Raw genomic sequence first — 14,422 nt, forward strand, 5'->3', positions numbered from 1 at the left:
ACATGATGACCATTGAAATGAAGAGACACACATTTAACAGGTTAAAATTCAAAACAGATAGCTATCTCCTGCCTTCAACTTGATCCTAGAGATTTGAGAACTACTTGATGCAAGTCCACATTACTGGAGATAACCGTTAAGTTATTATATTCTATTACTGTGCAAGACCTCAAAATAGAGTATAAAAGCACACTATAGTTATAAATTAAGTAAGGATTTCAGCCCCCCCTCATATCAACTACTTCCTCCGCCCCTGGGAAGATTGTTCCATTGTCGAATTGTTGGAGTTGATTCTAGTGGGTCATCAGCAAAACCTTTCACTTTGTGTAATGAGAAAGAACAAGTCTTTGGTTCGGCAGCAGCAGCCCTAATGAGAGCTGAAGGTTGAGCATCACTTGGTACGATCAGTTCGGTAAGGCTTCCGGAAACGGCCAGCTGATAGCGCCATTCCATGATGCAGGTCTACTGACTGCTCCACATCACCATTACCATAATGTAAACAACATGAGCCGTCACGGTAATAAGACGTTACACTAGCTCTGTACCAACCAGTCGGCGAATCATCGGAAGAATCAGACCAAAACACATAGTTTACTGATTAAAAAACAAATTTGCAATCACACTGTTAAAATGAAGAGTAACCACAACTCTTAAGGAGTTCCTAGTGTAGGGAGGATTTAACACCCCTGGAGAGTAACCATTACTCTAAAGGAGTAACACATGTTGGGTCCGCTGATGTTCTTGATTTATATCAATGACATTACAGAAAATATTTCATCTCAGCTAAGACTTTTTGCATATGACTGTTTATTGTATTGTGCTATTAAAACAGAGCAAGAGTCTATCCTACTCCAACAGGATTTAGACACTGTCCCAAGGGCAGTCACTTGGCAGATGAGGTTCAATCTTAGTAAATGCACTGTTATGAGATGCACAAGGTCCCAGAATCCTATGATTGCAGATTATTCCCTTCATGGATCCATTTTATCTCTATCACATATTCATTTATACCTTGGAGGTATGCTAAATGACCACCTCTCATGGTCCCGCCTCACTCATGTTACAAACATTGCTAACAAGGCTACAAGGATGTTGAACTTCCTTAAACGTTATCTTAGTAAGTGTTCATCACATGTCAAGGCATCTGCTTATCTACTTATGGTTCGACCAGTAATGGAGTATGCAAGCGTTGTCTGGGACCCATACTATCAGACTCAGATATCAATCTTAGAAAAGGTTCAGAGGCGTGCAGCTAGATGGGTTCTATCTGACTATAGTTATCACAGTAGTGTTAGTGCCATGCTGGAACAGCTCATCTGGTTACCCCTAGTGAAGAGAAGGAAACAACAGAGGTTTAATTTGTTCTATCAAATAATGCATGGAGGAATTGGTTTATCTTTACCAGAATACATTCATTTCACCACCAGACACACTAGACATCATCATCCATTTCACTTGATTGTACCACCAACAAACACCACTACCTACATGACAAGCTACTTTCCAAGAACCATCCGGTAATGGAATTCACTGCCACTGCACCTAATTGAACTGAACACTCTAGCTACATTTTCAAACTTGATTGAACAGCACTTATAATTTGTGATTGTTTGGGCTTAATCAGCTTTGCTGTCTGCCCTTTTCCCCCAAATAATAATAATAATAATAACATGCTCTGAAGGTGGTGTCACTTACTGGTTATTCTCTTCAGAGTGTTGGTTACTCTCCATGGGTGTTAAATCCTCCCTACACTGCATGGGAACTTTTTAGAGTGGTGGCTACTCTTCACTTTTAACAATGCAGTACTCTTGTTAACCAGTTGAAAATTGTAACCAGTCGAAATTTGCAACCAATCCTCTTGTTAGTCTAGGATAGAATCAAACTGCTACGTGCAGTTGTACGTAGTCTACGTGATGACGTCACAGGACGGTCCATTCAGCCACTGATTTCACTATTTTCTCAGTGGGCAAAGTAACGTTGTGAAGAATTAATTTGTGTGTGGTGCTGAGTGGAAACCTGAGATCAGATCAAACTAGTACGTGCTGTCAGATCGTAACAGTCTGCTTCGATCACAGTCGAGGTCACAGTAGTCCGCCGTAGCCTGAGACACCATGGCCAACCGTGAGACGAAGACAAGAAAAAAATTAAGTACGTAAGTATGTATAAGGTTTTTTTTTGCAGAGAAGGTTTCATTTAGGTATTTTTCGAGATCATAAAATACAAGCAAGTATAGGTACGTAGCTACTAAGCTGGCTTACAAAAGAATACTGAGTTGACCGAACTGACAATCCATCCAGTGGGGGATGAAAATGGTTTTGGTTTAAGTGATCAAATTTGTGGTGACTTTATAATGTAGCATAGTGGAGACCACTAATGGGATTAATTTCTAAACACAACAATGCAAAATAGCTGCTAGGTAGCCAATCTGTAATGTTATGTAATGGTATACTGTATGGCGCTGATACACCGCTATCTTGTAGCTAATTGTCCTATCTATTGTGCATAATTACCTTATACTCCTGGTGGAGGTTCTACACAGTAATTAATACAGTACAAAAAATCTTTCTACTGTCAGCTAGCCACTGGATGCATATTATAAGATAGTCAACTTCAGCATGATGTCAATTGTAACTTGTATTAATCCATAACATAAGTACGTAGCTAACTGCAACACGTTGCTCCTTTTTCTCCACCTCGTATTATATATAGAGACCATCCAGTGCAATAATGCATAGATTCTACTTACTGATAATGGCACTTAGTTTGCTACACTGCACACCAGCTAATGTGCATCCTAACCTATTACCTGTTTTTAATTGCTATAGTGCAATGTTTCATGCAATGACACACCTATAATTTAGAGGAGCGGATCCAGATTGTCAAAGGGGGAGGTATTGTGATGGACATTGAGCATAGCTTAGTAGAGTACAAAGCTATTTAAATGCAGCATGTATTAGTAAAACATTCCTTCACTGGTGTCACTCGTAAAGTTTCTAGCTTTTAATGATGGGAGTGTTCTTACAAAAGGAGTTCTTTGGAACCCTTGGAATTCTAATGGATCCACCACTTCAATGTTTAGTAGTGCGTGATATACAATGGTTTACACTTTGTAGGAATGTAGTAATTATTTTAATTTAAATTGAGATTTATACTATTTACTATAATTAGGTAATGAATTATAATTCCATGCACATCTCAAAAGGGAATGTCCAATCAAAATTAGCTAACCCATTAACAGTCATAGCTGCCAAATAGTGGTATATCACTCAAGGAATAAAATCTAGCCTGTTTCATGGCAAGATGTGCTATTGTTAAAATGGACGCACTCATAGGGGTCCCTTTCTTGGATAGCTGGATCCTTCCTGGACTAGTGCGTGATTACTATTTATCATGGTAAGTGTTTGTTAGTAAATTAGGTGAGCTAAATTGCTCCTCGGGTTGAAAACAATTGAAGACTACTATACATTGATGAAGACAGGTGGAGACAATCCTTGACTGTTTCATCCTGGATGTGGCATGATGCACAAGAGTACATTATATGCTTACGCAACATTGGAAATAGGATAAATTATGAAGAAACCAGCTGTGCAATGGATTGAACCATAAGTAAACTATATACAGTAGTTCTATGGAGTTAAGACATCTTTGTAGACAGTTAGTTTGGATTTGATTGTTTGTTTGAGCTGGTTTTCACCAAAGTTTAGACTTTGTTGAGTAATGACTTCATCAGTTGTGATTAGTATATTATGTAAACAAATTAAAGCAACACATTCAAGTTCCTTATGTCATAGTGAGTGTTTAGATGTACAATGTAAATAGTTTTGTGCATAGCAAGGTTAATGTGGCGTGATTCGGCGATTCAGCCTGTAGTCACCAGGAATTCAGCCATCAGTGGGATGATTATTAAGTTGCTAATAACCAATTCGGTAAGTTTGCCGGTTTTGTCAGACTCAGTTGACTGATCCATTACCTAAAAACAGTACATATTTTGGTGTCAATGATACATATACAAGACCAATCACATAGTTTAGGTAATGGTATCACATTTCATGATCCACATCAGATGGACTGTATTGGGTTATTGCTTTGTTGGTAATGTGATTACTGTGATGATTTGGGTTCTTAGAAATATGAAATGAAGGTCTTTAATAGGTAGGTAGTTAAGGTAGTTACATAGACAAGCATGTGAAGCCAAAGCAAATATAAGACATCAGGACTAAAGAACAGGCCTGCGACAATGGGGCATGTGGGCACATATTCAAAATTTCATGATTTATAACTTTTATGACATCATGCTATGCCTATGCAATTATTAAATATAATACTAGTTACAGTATGCAAATATTCTATTAAGATATGACATGTGATTATGTGTGTCCACTTTGTCCTGTTTTTGCAGACCGGGTCATATACATGTAGTGACTTCTATGGCTGTGCGCACTCACATCAATCATTAATAATTTAATAAAAGAATTCTATTTTAGAGTTGTAGATTATTTTTGTATTTACTGATATTCAATGCCATTAATTTAAGACTTTGACTGCGGTTGTAGATCAGCCTACACTGAGTGCCTGTGCATCATCCTTGTAGAACATAGGCACTGATAGTGGTAGGCCACTCATTTTTTACTTAGAGCACACTAATCCGTAGTTGGAATTCCAATGCACTAGATCACAGCTATTGGAACTAAAATAAATATTCAGGTACAAAACCAGATGGTAGTTTAAGAAGCTATTATAGCAATTAATTTTCTGTTTATTTTGCATACTGTAGTTATTTTTTATTCAAGGGTGGTGTCACAAAGTGTACCCATCATTAGTTAGCTATAACCTGTCATATAGTCCCCAAACTATTGAATTAACATTATGGTTATCACTGTACTATGGTTTCTATGGTTGTGTCATACCTTAAATGGCCAGATGTTGAGGTGTACAATATTTGGTGGTTTTAAAATGTGACTAAACATAATTGTATTTATATTCATCACATCAATGTAATTTGTACACCATAATTTGTATTGCTATTATTGCAGATGTTTGTAGGAGACTGCATCATTCATCCCCTATCTCTTATTATGAGTGTTCAGGGTCAAGTTTGTTTTGTCATTTGCAATAGACTGAAGAAAAGTGTTACACTGCCTTTCAACATACTATAGAAGACAGAACTAAAACAAACTTGATTGTCCCTGATAGTTACTCTGCACAAAAATATTTCAATACTTGTACCAGTTGTCCTAATGCTGCCTTAGTCAGGGGCCTGGGAACATGCTCCCCAGTGAAAACTTCATATTTGGGATGCTAATTGGAGATAATTTTGAGCTATAATACTGTGTATGCTAGGTGCTAGCTAGGTAGTTACCTGACAAGTGTTCAGTGTTTGGGATATCTGACCAAAATTCACCTTCGTAATTCTGTTTAACTCTTCAACCTTACCACTTGAGTTTATTAGTTAAGAGATAACTGTATGGAATGTTTCCAATGTAGCTACAAAGATATGTATAATGGCAATTATTTTTAGAGGTCCTTAATACAGATGAACTGGACATGAAGCAATTATTCTGGGTGAAAAACAGTTTAGATAAGTGTTGTTCTATCAATTGTTCCCATTAAATAAATGCTAAGTATTGTATGTTCACTACTTTTAAATTTGGCTTCATCAATTTTTAAGTTTTTTTTTTTTTCAGTGGAGAAGTGGTGAGGCTCTGGTTCACTGGTCACACCTACTCTGAAAAAGATCTATACAATATACATACAGAAAAATATATGTATGAGCAGTAGATGTACTGCATGTACATGTATATCAACCCTATGTATATAAGTGTATCTCATTCTTGCCCAGTCTGTGTAATTATTTGAAGTACGTTATATTACAACAACTCAGCTAGTAGAAATAATGTGGCATTCAATAGCCAGTGATAGAGAAATATAAAAGTGGCCGCCAAGAAATGACTGTAGTGATGTCAATGTCTTACAACTTCTAATAACAATAACATTGACATCATTGCAGTCATGCATGTACCAGTGCTATGTATATTAGGTAGCATTTTAGTGAAACATTTGTCAGTTTTGTATGACCTACAATGGCTTAATCAATTATTTTATAGTTGTACTTACATACACAGTTATCGTTAAGAAAATGCTAATATATATGTAATAGTTATACCATGGCTGTGAGGACTTTTGCTAATATATATACCTGAACCCCGAGGGCCGCAGGCCCAAGGGGTAAGGGTGTATACATCAGCAAAATCCCAACACAGTTGTGATATATATCACTTATATCACTCAGGGCATACTCACCTGATAGGTGAAAGAACTACAGATCACTCACCCCATTTGTTTTATACACTAGCATCTAATGATCGATTGTGTTTCAATTATGTGGGCAAATAATTCTCAGAACATTATTCCTAAGTAATTACATTTCAACACACACCAGGAACTTTGATTGTGGGATTGATTTATATATAATATATATCTAATCAAAAACAGCCAAGCTGTAAAAAAATGTGTGGTCCCTAAAAAGGCCATGGTGAAAAAGATGTGAAATCCAAGGTGGCAGCCAAGAAATGGCTGTGATGGTAGGTTAATGGTAAAAATTTTAATAACAATTCATGTGAATTTGTGTTTCGGCACCAAATTCACCTGAATTGTCATTATTAAAATTTTTACCATTAACCTACCATCACAGCCATTTCTTGGCCACCACCTTGGATTTCACATCTTTTTTCACCATGGCCTTTTTAGGGGCCGCACATTTTTTTACAGCTTGGCTGTTTTTGATTAGATATCACTTCTTTTTGTATTTGCATACCCAAAAGCTAGCCATAGGCCGGCTTTGGGGCTTTTTAACCTATCCTTTTTCTTTACCACAGGAAGAATAAAAAGACAAAGCAGATTTTTTATACTTCAACTGTTTTTGATTTTATCAGTAATTATATACATATATTTATTACATGTCTATTATTCCCTACTGGATAACTTGTTCGCAGCCGATCTCTTTACTAAGGGACTTGAAATGTAGCTGAACTCTCTACAGGTTGATTTGTTTGTAGCTGAACTCTCTACAGGGTGATTTGTTTGCAGCTGAACTCTCTACAGGGTGATTTGTTTATAGAAGAACTCTCTAAAGGATGGTTTCTTTGTCACTGATCTCTCTACAAGGTGACTTGTTTCTAGCTGACTCTCTACAAGATGACTTCCTCTAGCTGATCTCTCAACAAGGTGACTTGTATCTAGCTGAACTATCTACAGGATGATCTGTTTGTAACTGAAATCTCTACAGGGTGACTTGATTCTAGCTGATCTCTCTATATGGTGACCTTAGTGTGACTTTTATCTAGCTGAACACTCTACAGCGTGATTTATTTACAGCTGAACTTTCTACAGGGTGATTTATTTGCAGCTGAACTCTATGCAGGGTGATTTGTTTGTATAGCTGAACTCTCTACAGGATGGTTTCTTTGTAGCTGAACTCTCTACAAGGTGACTTGCTTCTAGCTGATCTCTCTAGACGGTAACTTCTTCTAGCTGATCTCTCTACAGGGTGACTTGTATAGCTGAACTCTCTACAGGGTGATCTGTTTATAGCTGAGGGTGATTTGTTTGTAGCTGAACTCTCTACAGGATGGTTTCTTTGTAGCTGGTCTCTACAAGGTGACTTGTTTCTAGCTGATCTATCTACAAGGTGACTTCTCCTACTACAGGGTGACTTGTATATATAGCTGAACTATTTAGAGGATGATCTGTTTGTAGTTGAATTCTCTAAAGGATGACTTGTTTCTAGCTGATCTCTCTATAGGGTAACTAGTTTCTAGCTGAACTCTCTACAGAGTGGGTTCTTTGTTGCTGAACTCTCTACAAGGTGACTTCTTCTAGCTGCTGACCTCTCTATAGGGTGATCTGATGTCTCTGCAGGGTGACTTATATCTTGTTGAACTCTCTACAGGGTGATTTGTTTGTATCAAAACTATCTACAGGGTGATTTTTTATACCTGAACTTTCTACAGGGTGACTTGTTTGTAGCTGAACTCTCTTCCGGGTGATCTGATCTCTCTACAGGGGGTGATTTGTTTGTAACTGATCTCATGGGTAGATTGTTTGTAAGTGAACTCTCTACAAGGTGATTTGTTTGTAATTGATTTCTCTACAGGGTAATTTGTTTGTAGCTTAACTCTCTACAAGGTGATTTGTTGTAGCTGAACTCTCTACAGGGTGATGTGTTTCTAGCTGATCTCTCTACAGGGTGATTTTTTTTGTAGCTGATCTCTCTACAGGGTGATTTGTTTGTAGCTGATCTCTCTACAGGGTGATTTTTTTTGTAGCTGATCTCTCTACAGGGTGATTTGGTTGTAGTTGATCTCTCTACAGTGGGTAATTTGTTTGTAACTGAAATCTCTACAGGTTGATTTGTTTGTAGCTGAAGTCTCTACAAGGTGTTTTGTTTGTAGCTGATCTTTCTACAGATTGATTTGTTTGTAGCTGAACTCTCTACAGAGTGATTTGTTTGTAGCTGAACTCTCTACAGGATGGTTTCTTTGTCACTGAACTCTCTACAAGGTGACTTATTTTCTAGCTGATCTCTCTACAAGATGACTTCCTCTAGCTGATCTCTCTACAAGGTGATTTGTATCTAGCTGAACTATCTACAGGATGATCTGTTTGTAACTGAATTCTCTACAGGGTGACTTGTTTCTAGCTGATCTCTCTATAGGGTAACTTGTTTCTACCTGAACTCTCTACAGAGTGGGTTCTTTGTAGCTGAACTCTCTACAAGGTGACTTCTTCTAGCTGATCTCTCTATAGGGTGACCTGATCTCTCTGTAGGGTGACTTTTATCTAGCTGAACTCTCTACAGGGTGATTCGTTTGTAGCTGAACTCTCTACAGGGTAATTTATTTGCAGCTGAACTCTATGCAGGGTGGTTTCTTTGTAGCTGAACTCTCTAAAGGTGACTTGCTTCTAGCTCATCTCTCTAGACGGTGACTTGTATAGCTGAACTCTCTACAGGGTGATCTGTTCATAGCTGAACTCTCTAGAGGGTGATTTGTTTGTAGTTGAAATCTCGTGTTTCAAACTGATCTCACTGTAGGGTAACTTGTTTGTAGTTGAACCCTCTACAGGATGGTTTCTTTGTAGCTGAACTCTCTACAGAGTGATTTTTTTGTAGCTGAACTCTATATAGGGTGATTTGCTTGTACCTGAACTTCTACAGGGTGATTTTTTTATAGCTGAATGCTCTGCAGGGTGATTTGTTTGTAGTTGATCTCTCTACAGGGTTTCTTTGCAGCTGAGATCTCTACAGGGTGACTTCTTCTAGCTGAGCTCTCTCTTGTTTCTAGCTGATCACTCTACAGAGTAACTTGTTTGTATAGCTGAACTCTTTACAGGGTGGTTTTTTGGTTGCTGAACTCTCTACACAGTGACTTGTTTGTAGCAAAATTCTCTACAGAGTGACTTGTATGTAGCTGAATTCTCTACAGAGTGACTTACTTGTAGCTGACCATTGTATAAACTATAAAGTGACTTGTCTGTAGCTGAAATCTCTACAGGGTTACTTGTTTGCAGCTGATCTCTATAGGGTAACTTGTTTGTATAGATGAACTCTCTACAGGGTAGTTTCTTTGTAGCTGAACTCTCTCCACAGTGACTTGTTTGTAGCTAAATTCTCTAGAGAGTGTAGCCGAACTCTCTACAGGGTGCATGACTTGTTTATAGCTGAACTCTCTTCAGTGTAACTTGCAATGTTCTGATTCTTCTGAATCATTACAGCGATATATTTTTAGCTGAAGTCTCTATAGGGTGACTTGTTTCTTACTGAACTGTCTATAAAATTACAGCTGAACTCCCTACAGAATAACTTGCAATGTAATAGAATTCTATAATGAAGTAAACAAATTAGCTGAATGCTCTATTAGGGTGACTGTTCTATTAGAGTATCTCGATCTCGCATTTGCTACACGGAGTTGGCTTTCGGATCATAACTCAGTGGTTTGTAATCCGATTCTTCTGTACTGCTGCAAGGACTTTCTATGAAGATTATTCCAGCTATACACCGATTTTCAGCTCATTGCTCTAAGCGGTTTGCCTAGTAGGCGTGAAAACTAATACTTTTTTATTCATAAAAATCGATCGCGTAATTGTGACACAGGTTGGGTTTTGTATCATATCTCCATAGTCCTTATCTCGATTCCTTTCAAACCACCAAAAGGCACTCCTACGATGGTTACTCCATCTACATAGCAATTTTCAACTCATTCCATGCAGCGGTCTACCCTGTAGGCGTGACAACAAATCGATCTTGTTTTACGCGAATAATCGGTCATAAATCCTGAACCACTCCTCGAATTTCCACCAAATTTGATACTACGATTCGCCTTTGGACTCCTTTTTGTGTGCCAAATTTCAAGGCGATCGGAGTACGGTTTTTCGTTTTATAGCAATTTTTGCAAGTGTGCAAAAAGACAAAGAAGAAAAAAAAAACGAAAAAAATCGAAACTTTGGCAGCTCGTATCTCGGAAATGGCTGGAGCGATTTCCTTCAAATTTGGATGTAGACTCCCATAGCTGGCGGGTAACTCTGTAGCAAATTTGGTTCCAATCGAATAAGGGATCACCGAGATACAAAGGTGTGAAAATCGCGTTTACTTTCTTCCTGGTAATATACTCATGGTGTGGCGCGCCGGCTTCTTGGGCCGCACGACACACTACCGTGTGTCTTGATATATATATATATGTGTGTGTGTGTGTGTGTTTGTGTGTGTGTGTGTGTGTGTGTTTGTGTGTGTGTGTGTGTGTGTGTGTGTGTGTGTGTGTGTGTGTGTGTGTGTGTGTGTGTGTGTGTATGATGTGCAGTATGCATAGTAGTATGTTATCGTGATACAATGTCTTAGTTGTTATAATATTATTAATTTGACTGTGCATATACTTTGAGTTTTTCTGCCCTACTTGTGTGTTAGCCAAGTGATATTGTTGTACATCAAATCTTGTAGCTTATGATGTTGAAGAACCACCTGCGTACAAAGACTTATACCCACAGAATGTTCTTATACCTGCTTCACCTCCACCATATACTGCCTCATCAACTCACAGTGCCACTTCTGATCAAGCTATTGCATCTAGTAATGCTACAAATGTTAGAGTGATCATACAACCAGAAAACTCTAGATCTCAACAGACATCTTCACGTTATCAGGTAAAAATGTTTGGTGGAAATTGTCATAATAACCACAAGTTAAAGGAAAAATTAGAATCAGGGATTAAATGTTCGCTAGTCTATCTGGAGGTGTAGGCAACCTCCCTTGTTTCCTTACTTTTTTTCTATGACCCCTAATCGAACTTAAAATTTCTAATTTTTCCTTTAACTTGTTTGTTTACTTTTTTGTAACATTATTATGACTGGTGAACCCATGCATACCACATCAAAAGAAAGGATGGCATCAGAATTAATGTTTTTGTATGAACGCGTGTCCCAGCTATCACAAACTGCTTCGAAAGTACAGTGGCCATCATGCTTCGATTTCAGCTATGTTCAGCCCGTTACACAGCGCTACAGACGAAAAACAGTAAAAAAAGTGCCTCTGCAACAATCCAGTCACCACGAAAATATGACAATTCGTGTGCCCCCAACTATCAATTACTGCCTCGTAAGTGTAGCGGCTATTACGCTTCGCTTTCAGCTATGTTCAGCCCGTTACACAGCATTACAAACGAAGAACAATGTTAGAATCATCTCTGTAATCAGTCCAGTCACCATGGAAAATACGGAGGATTCCCTTGGAAATCTTTAGGATCGTACTGAAGGCACTTTTGGGCTTGGTTATACCTAACCAATACTGCCAAGGTGTCAGGATGGAGTTGTGAAGCTAGTTTTTGGGTGAATGTTTTGGCTAGGAAAACCCAAATCTCCATGATCCCTAATGTAGTACTGCATGGTACACTATGTCAGCCATACTACATTATAATTAAGTGTATATACAGCATTTATTGATGTGTTTTTTTTCAGAATCAGAGCCAAATACTAGCATATTCAAAGGAACATGATATTTGTGGAATATTCTTAATAGTGCTGTCTTGCATCTCCATGATTCTTACTCTGCCAATTGGTATCCATGCCTTTATTTGGTCATGTGCTGTAAGTATTAATTGTAGTGTGATGAAGCATTTTGTAGTGACTGCTCTATTAGAGTAGTATGAATAAGTTTTATTGTGGCTAGCTATATAATAGAGTGTGCTGTGAATATTAAACAACCACGTATTATACCACGTCCACCTGAGCACTTGTTTATATTTAATAACTCTTGTGACATGGGCCAGTTGCCTAAACATTTAGTAACACCGTGAAGCTCTTTAAGCGCTGAAACTGTTTATCCAAAAAGCACTTTGATACAAGTAAGAACAGGTGAGTTATGAGGCTTTAAATTATCCCATACATTTAGTATGGACGATTCAGGAGTGCAAACATGTTTACAATTGGGAGCTGAACATATGTTCATCTCTATGATAGGACTGTTTTGGTGGGGGCTCAGGTGATGCGAATTGACTATTCATGTTGAAATAATTATAGTACTATGTAGTATCATAATAATATTGATGATAAACTATTAATCGGATGGCTGCAGGTTTGAGGCTGCCCAGGTCCAGTCATGGATTTTTCTCTCCTTTCTCCACCTTTTCAAGCACACTTTCTGTAACAACTTTAGACAGGCTGTAGGACCAGGCGTCTTACAGACCTTCAGCATTTGTGCTGTAAAGCCTTAACAAGTAAATAAATAAATAAACTCAATATACAATACTTAGTATTCAAATAGTTGAGTTTTGTAAAGAAATAGCTGATTCAGAATGTATACAAAATACTTAGACAAACAAGGATATTATAGTTGTTGGTTACTTATTAGATTACAATGTTGTCAAACTTTAATGTGTACAGTATAGAGTACATGTTTGTTATACTAATCTTAAATTCTTACAGGCGTACCATACTGATGATAAGAAAGAAAAGAACCGCTATAGAAGTATTTCTATTATTGTAAACATATTTTCCTGTTTGGCAATGCTTACAATAGTTATTGCAATTCCTATAGCAGTGATACGTGCTGCAGAACAAGATTAATACATAACCCTTTCTACTGTACAGCACTTAGTGGTAAAATAGTGATGTATCTTTTTATACCATTTTGTATGTGACAAAAATCATTTTATTTAATATGTACTGTACATGCATAAATTATTTGTTGCTTCTATCAAATACATACTTGATGCAATCTCTCATGAGTCTTTCAGAAGGCATCAGAAAACCCTCGACATGCGTGGCACACTTCTTTAAAAAACTCTTCGTTTCTGATTGTTGATATAATTATGTGGAAAATACGTGCATAGTAAAAATATGAGTGCAATGAGGCATTTGTTAATCCTGTATATGCTTCAAGCTATGGTAGAATTCACTTATAGTTGCTTTGCAGTTACCTGCATGAGTTCCTGCCAAAAAATGATCAGAGACGTACTCATGTGTTTGTTAATGTTTCATGTTGTACATATGTTTGTGTGCCTGAATTGTCCATGCTAAAGTACCAGTATGAAATATTTTAAAGTCTCATAACTCACCTGTTCTTGCTTGTATCACTGAACAATTCTGGCATTTAAATGGCTTCATAGTGCTACTAAATGTTTGGGCAGCTGGTTTATGTAACAAGAATTGTTAACAGCAAGCAAGGGCTCAGGTGTGGTTATGTTTATTTACCATATGTGACCAGATTTTACAAAACCGATCCAAATCGCACATCAGGCAAAATCAAACTAACAACTCCAGTGGATAGCTACACTATCATACTAGTAGTTTTGACACTCAGTATCACTCAAACTACTCGAGGTTGCTTTCAACAGACGTCTTTTCTGGGTGGTGTGTGGAGCTGAATAGTGGTTTTAGGCCTTTTGAAGGACCTAGCTTGGCAAGAATCAGTTGTTTACTGGTGGACAGCCTGATAACGTTGGCCAGACATTTTTTCTGTGGATTTTGCTACATATCAACCACTAAAGAGCCAGCACAGCCCTGTAATCCCGACTCTGGACTCCAATCTTGGTCTGCCTCCATTTTGAGGTCTAGCCCTTGCCCACCCTGCCACCCTCCACGCCGCCCCGCTGCCCTCCACGCCACCCCGCCGCCCTCCACGCCACCCCGCCACCCTCCACCCCTTTGTGAGCACTCGTGATACTACTTCACTCGTCCAATAGGCTCCGGCCTATTATGCCCAAAATTTTACCTATTATTTTGAGCATTGCTCAAAAATTAAGCCTATTATGCTCAAAATGATACTTTTAAAATATTTTTAAATTTTATTTTAACTGCTTTTTAATGCAGGCAAGGCCTGCATTAAAGGTCTGTGGGTACCTGGTGCCCACAGCCAGAAAAAGTATACGTACAACTT

General features: G+C 38.0%; 1 protein-coding gene across 1 annotated transcript; it reads left to right on the top strand.

The window, feature by feature from the left end:
• The first annotated feature begins 1,919 nt into the window (after window positions 1-1,919).
• On the top strand, window positions 1,920-13,261 carry LOC136269337 (uncharacterized). The gene is made up of 4 exons (XM_066064893.1): window positions 1,920-2,148; window positions 10,991-11,193; window positions 12,004-12,132; window positions 12,970-13,261. The coding sequence occupies exons 1-4, from the start codon at window positions 2,112-2,114 to the stop codon at window positions 13,108-13,110; spliced, it is 510 nt and encodes a 169-aa protein (XP_065920965.1). The 5' UTR covers window positions 1,920-2,111; the 3' UTR covers window positions 13,111-13,261.
• Window positions 13,262-14,422: the final 1,161 nt, after the last annotated feature.

Source organism: Dysidea avara, chromosome 10 (genome assembly GCF_963678975.1).
Source record: "Dysidea avara chromosome 10, odDysAvar1.4, whole genome shotgun sequence".
Taxonomy (NCBI): domain Eukaryota; kingdom Metazoa; phylum Porifera; class Demospongiae; order Dictyoceratida; family Dysideidae; genus Dysidea; species Dysidea avara.

Bases quoted from the DNA above. Each gene is read 5' to 3' on its own strand.
- LOC136269337 (XM_066064893.1), top strand. From the start codon at position 2,112: ATGGCCAACCGTGAGACGAAGACAAGAAAAAAATTAA. The intron at 2,149-10,990 runs GTACGTAAGTAT...CAAATCTTGTAG, and splicing joins GAAGACAAGAAAAAAATTAA to CTTATGATGTTGAAGAACCA. The intron at 12,133-12,969 runs GTAAGTATTAAT...AAATTCTTACAG, and splicing joins CCTTTATTTGGTCATGTGCT to GCGTACCATACTGATGATAA.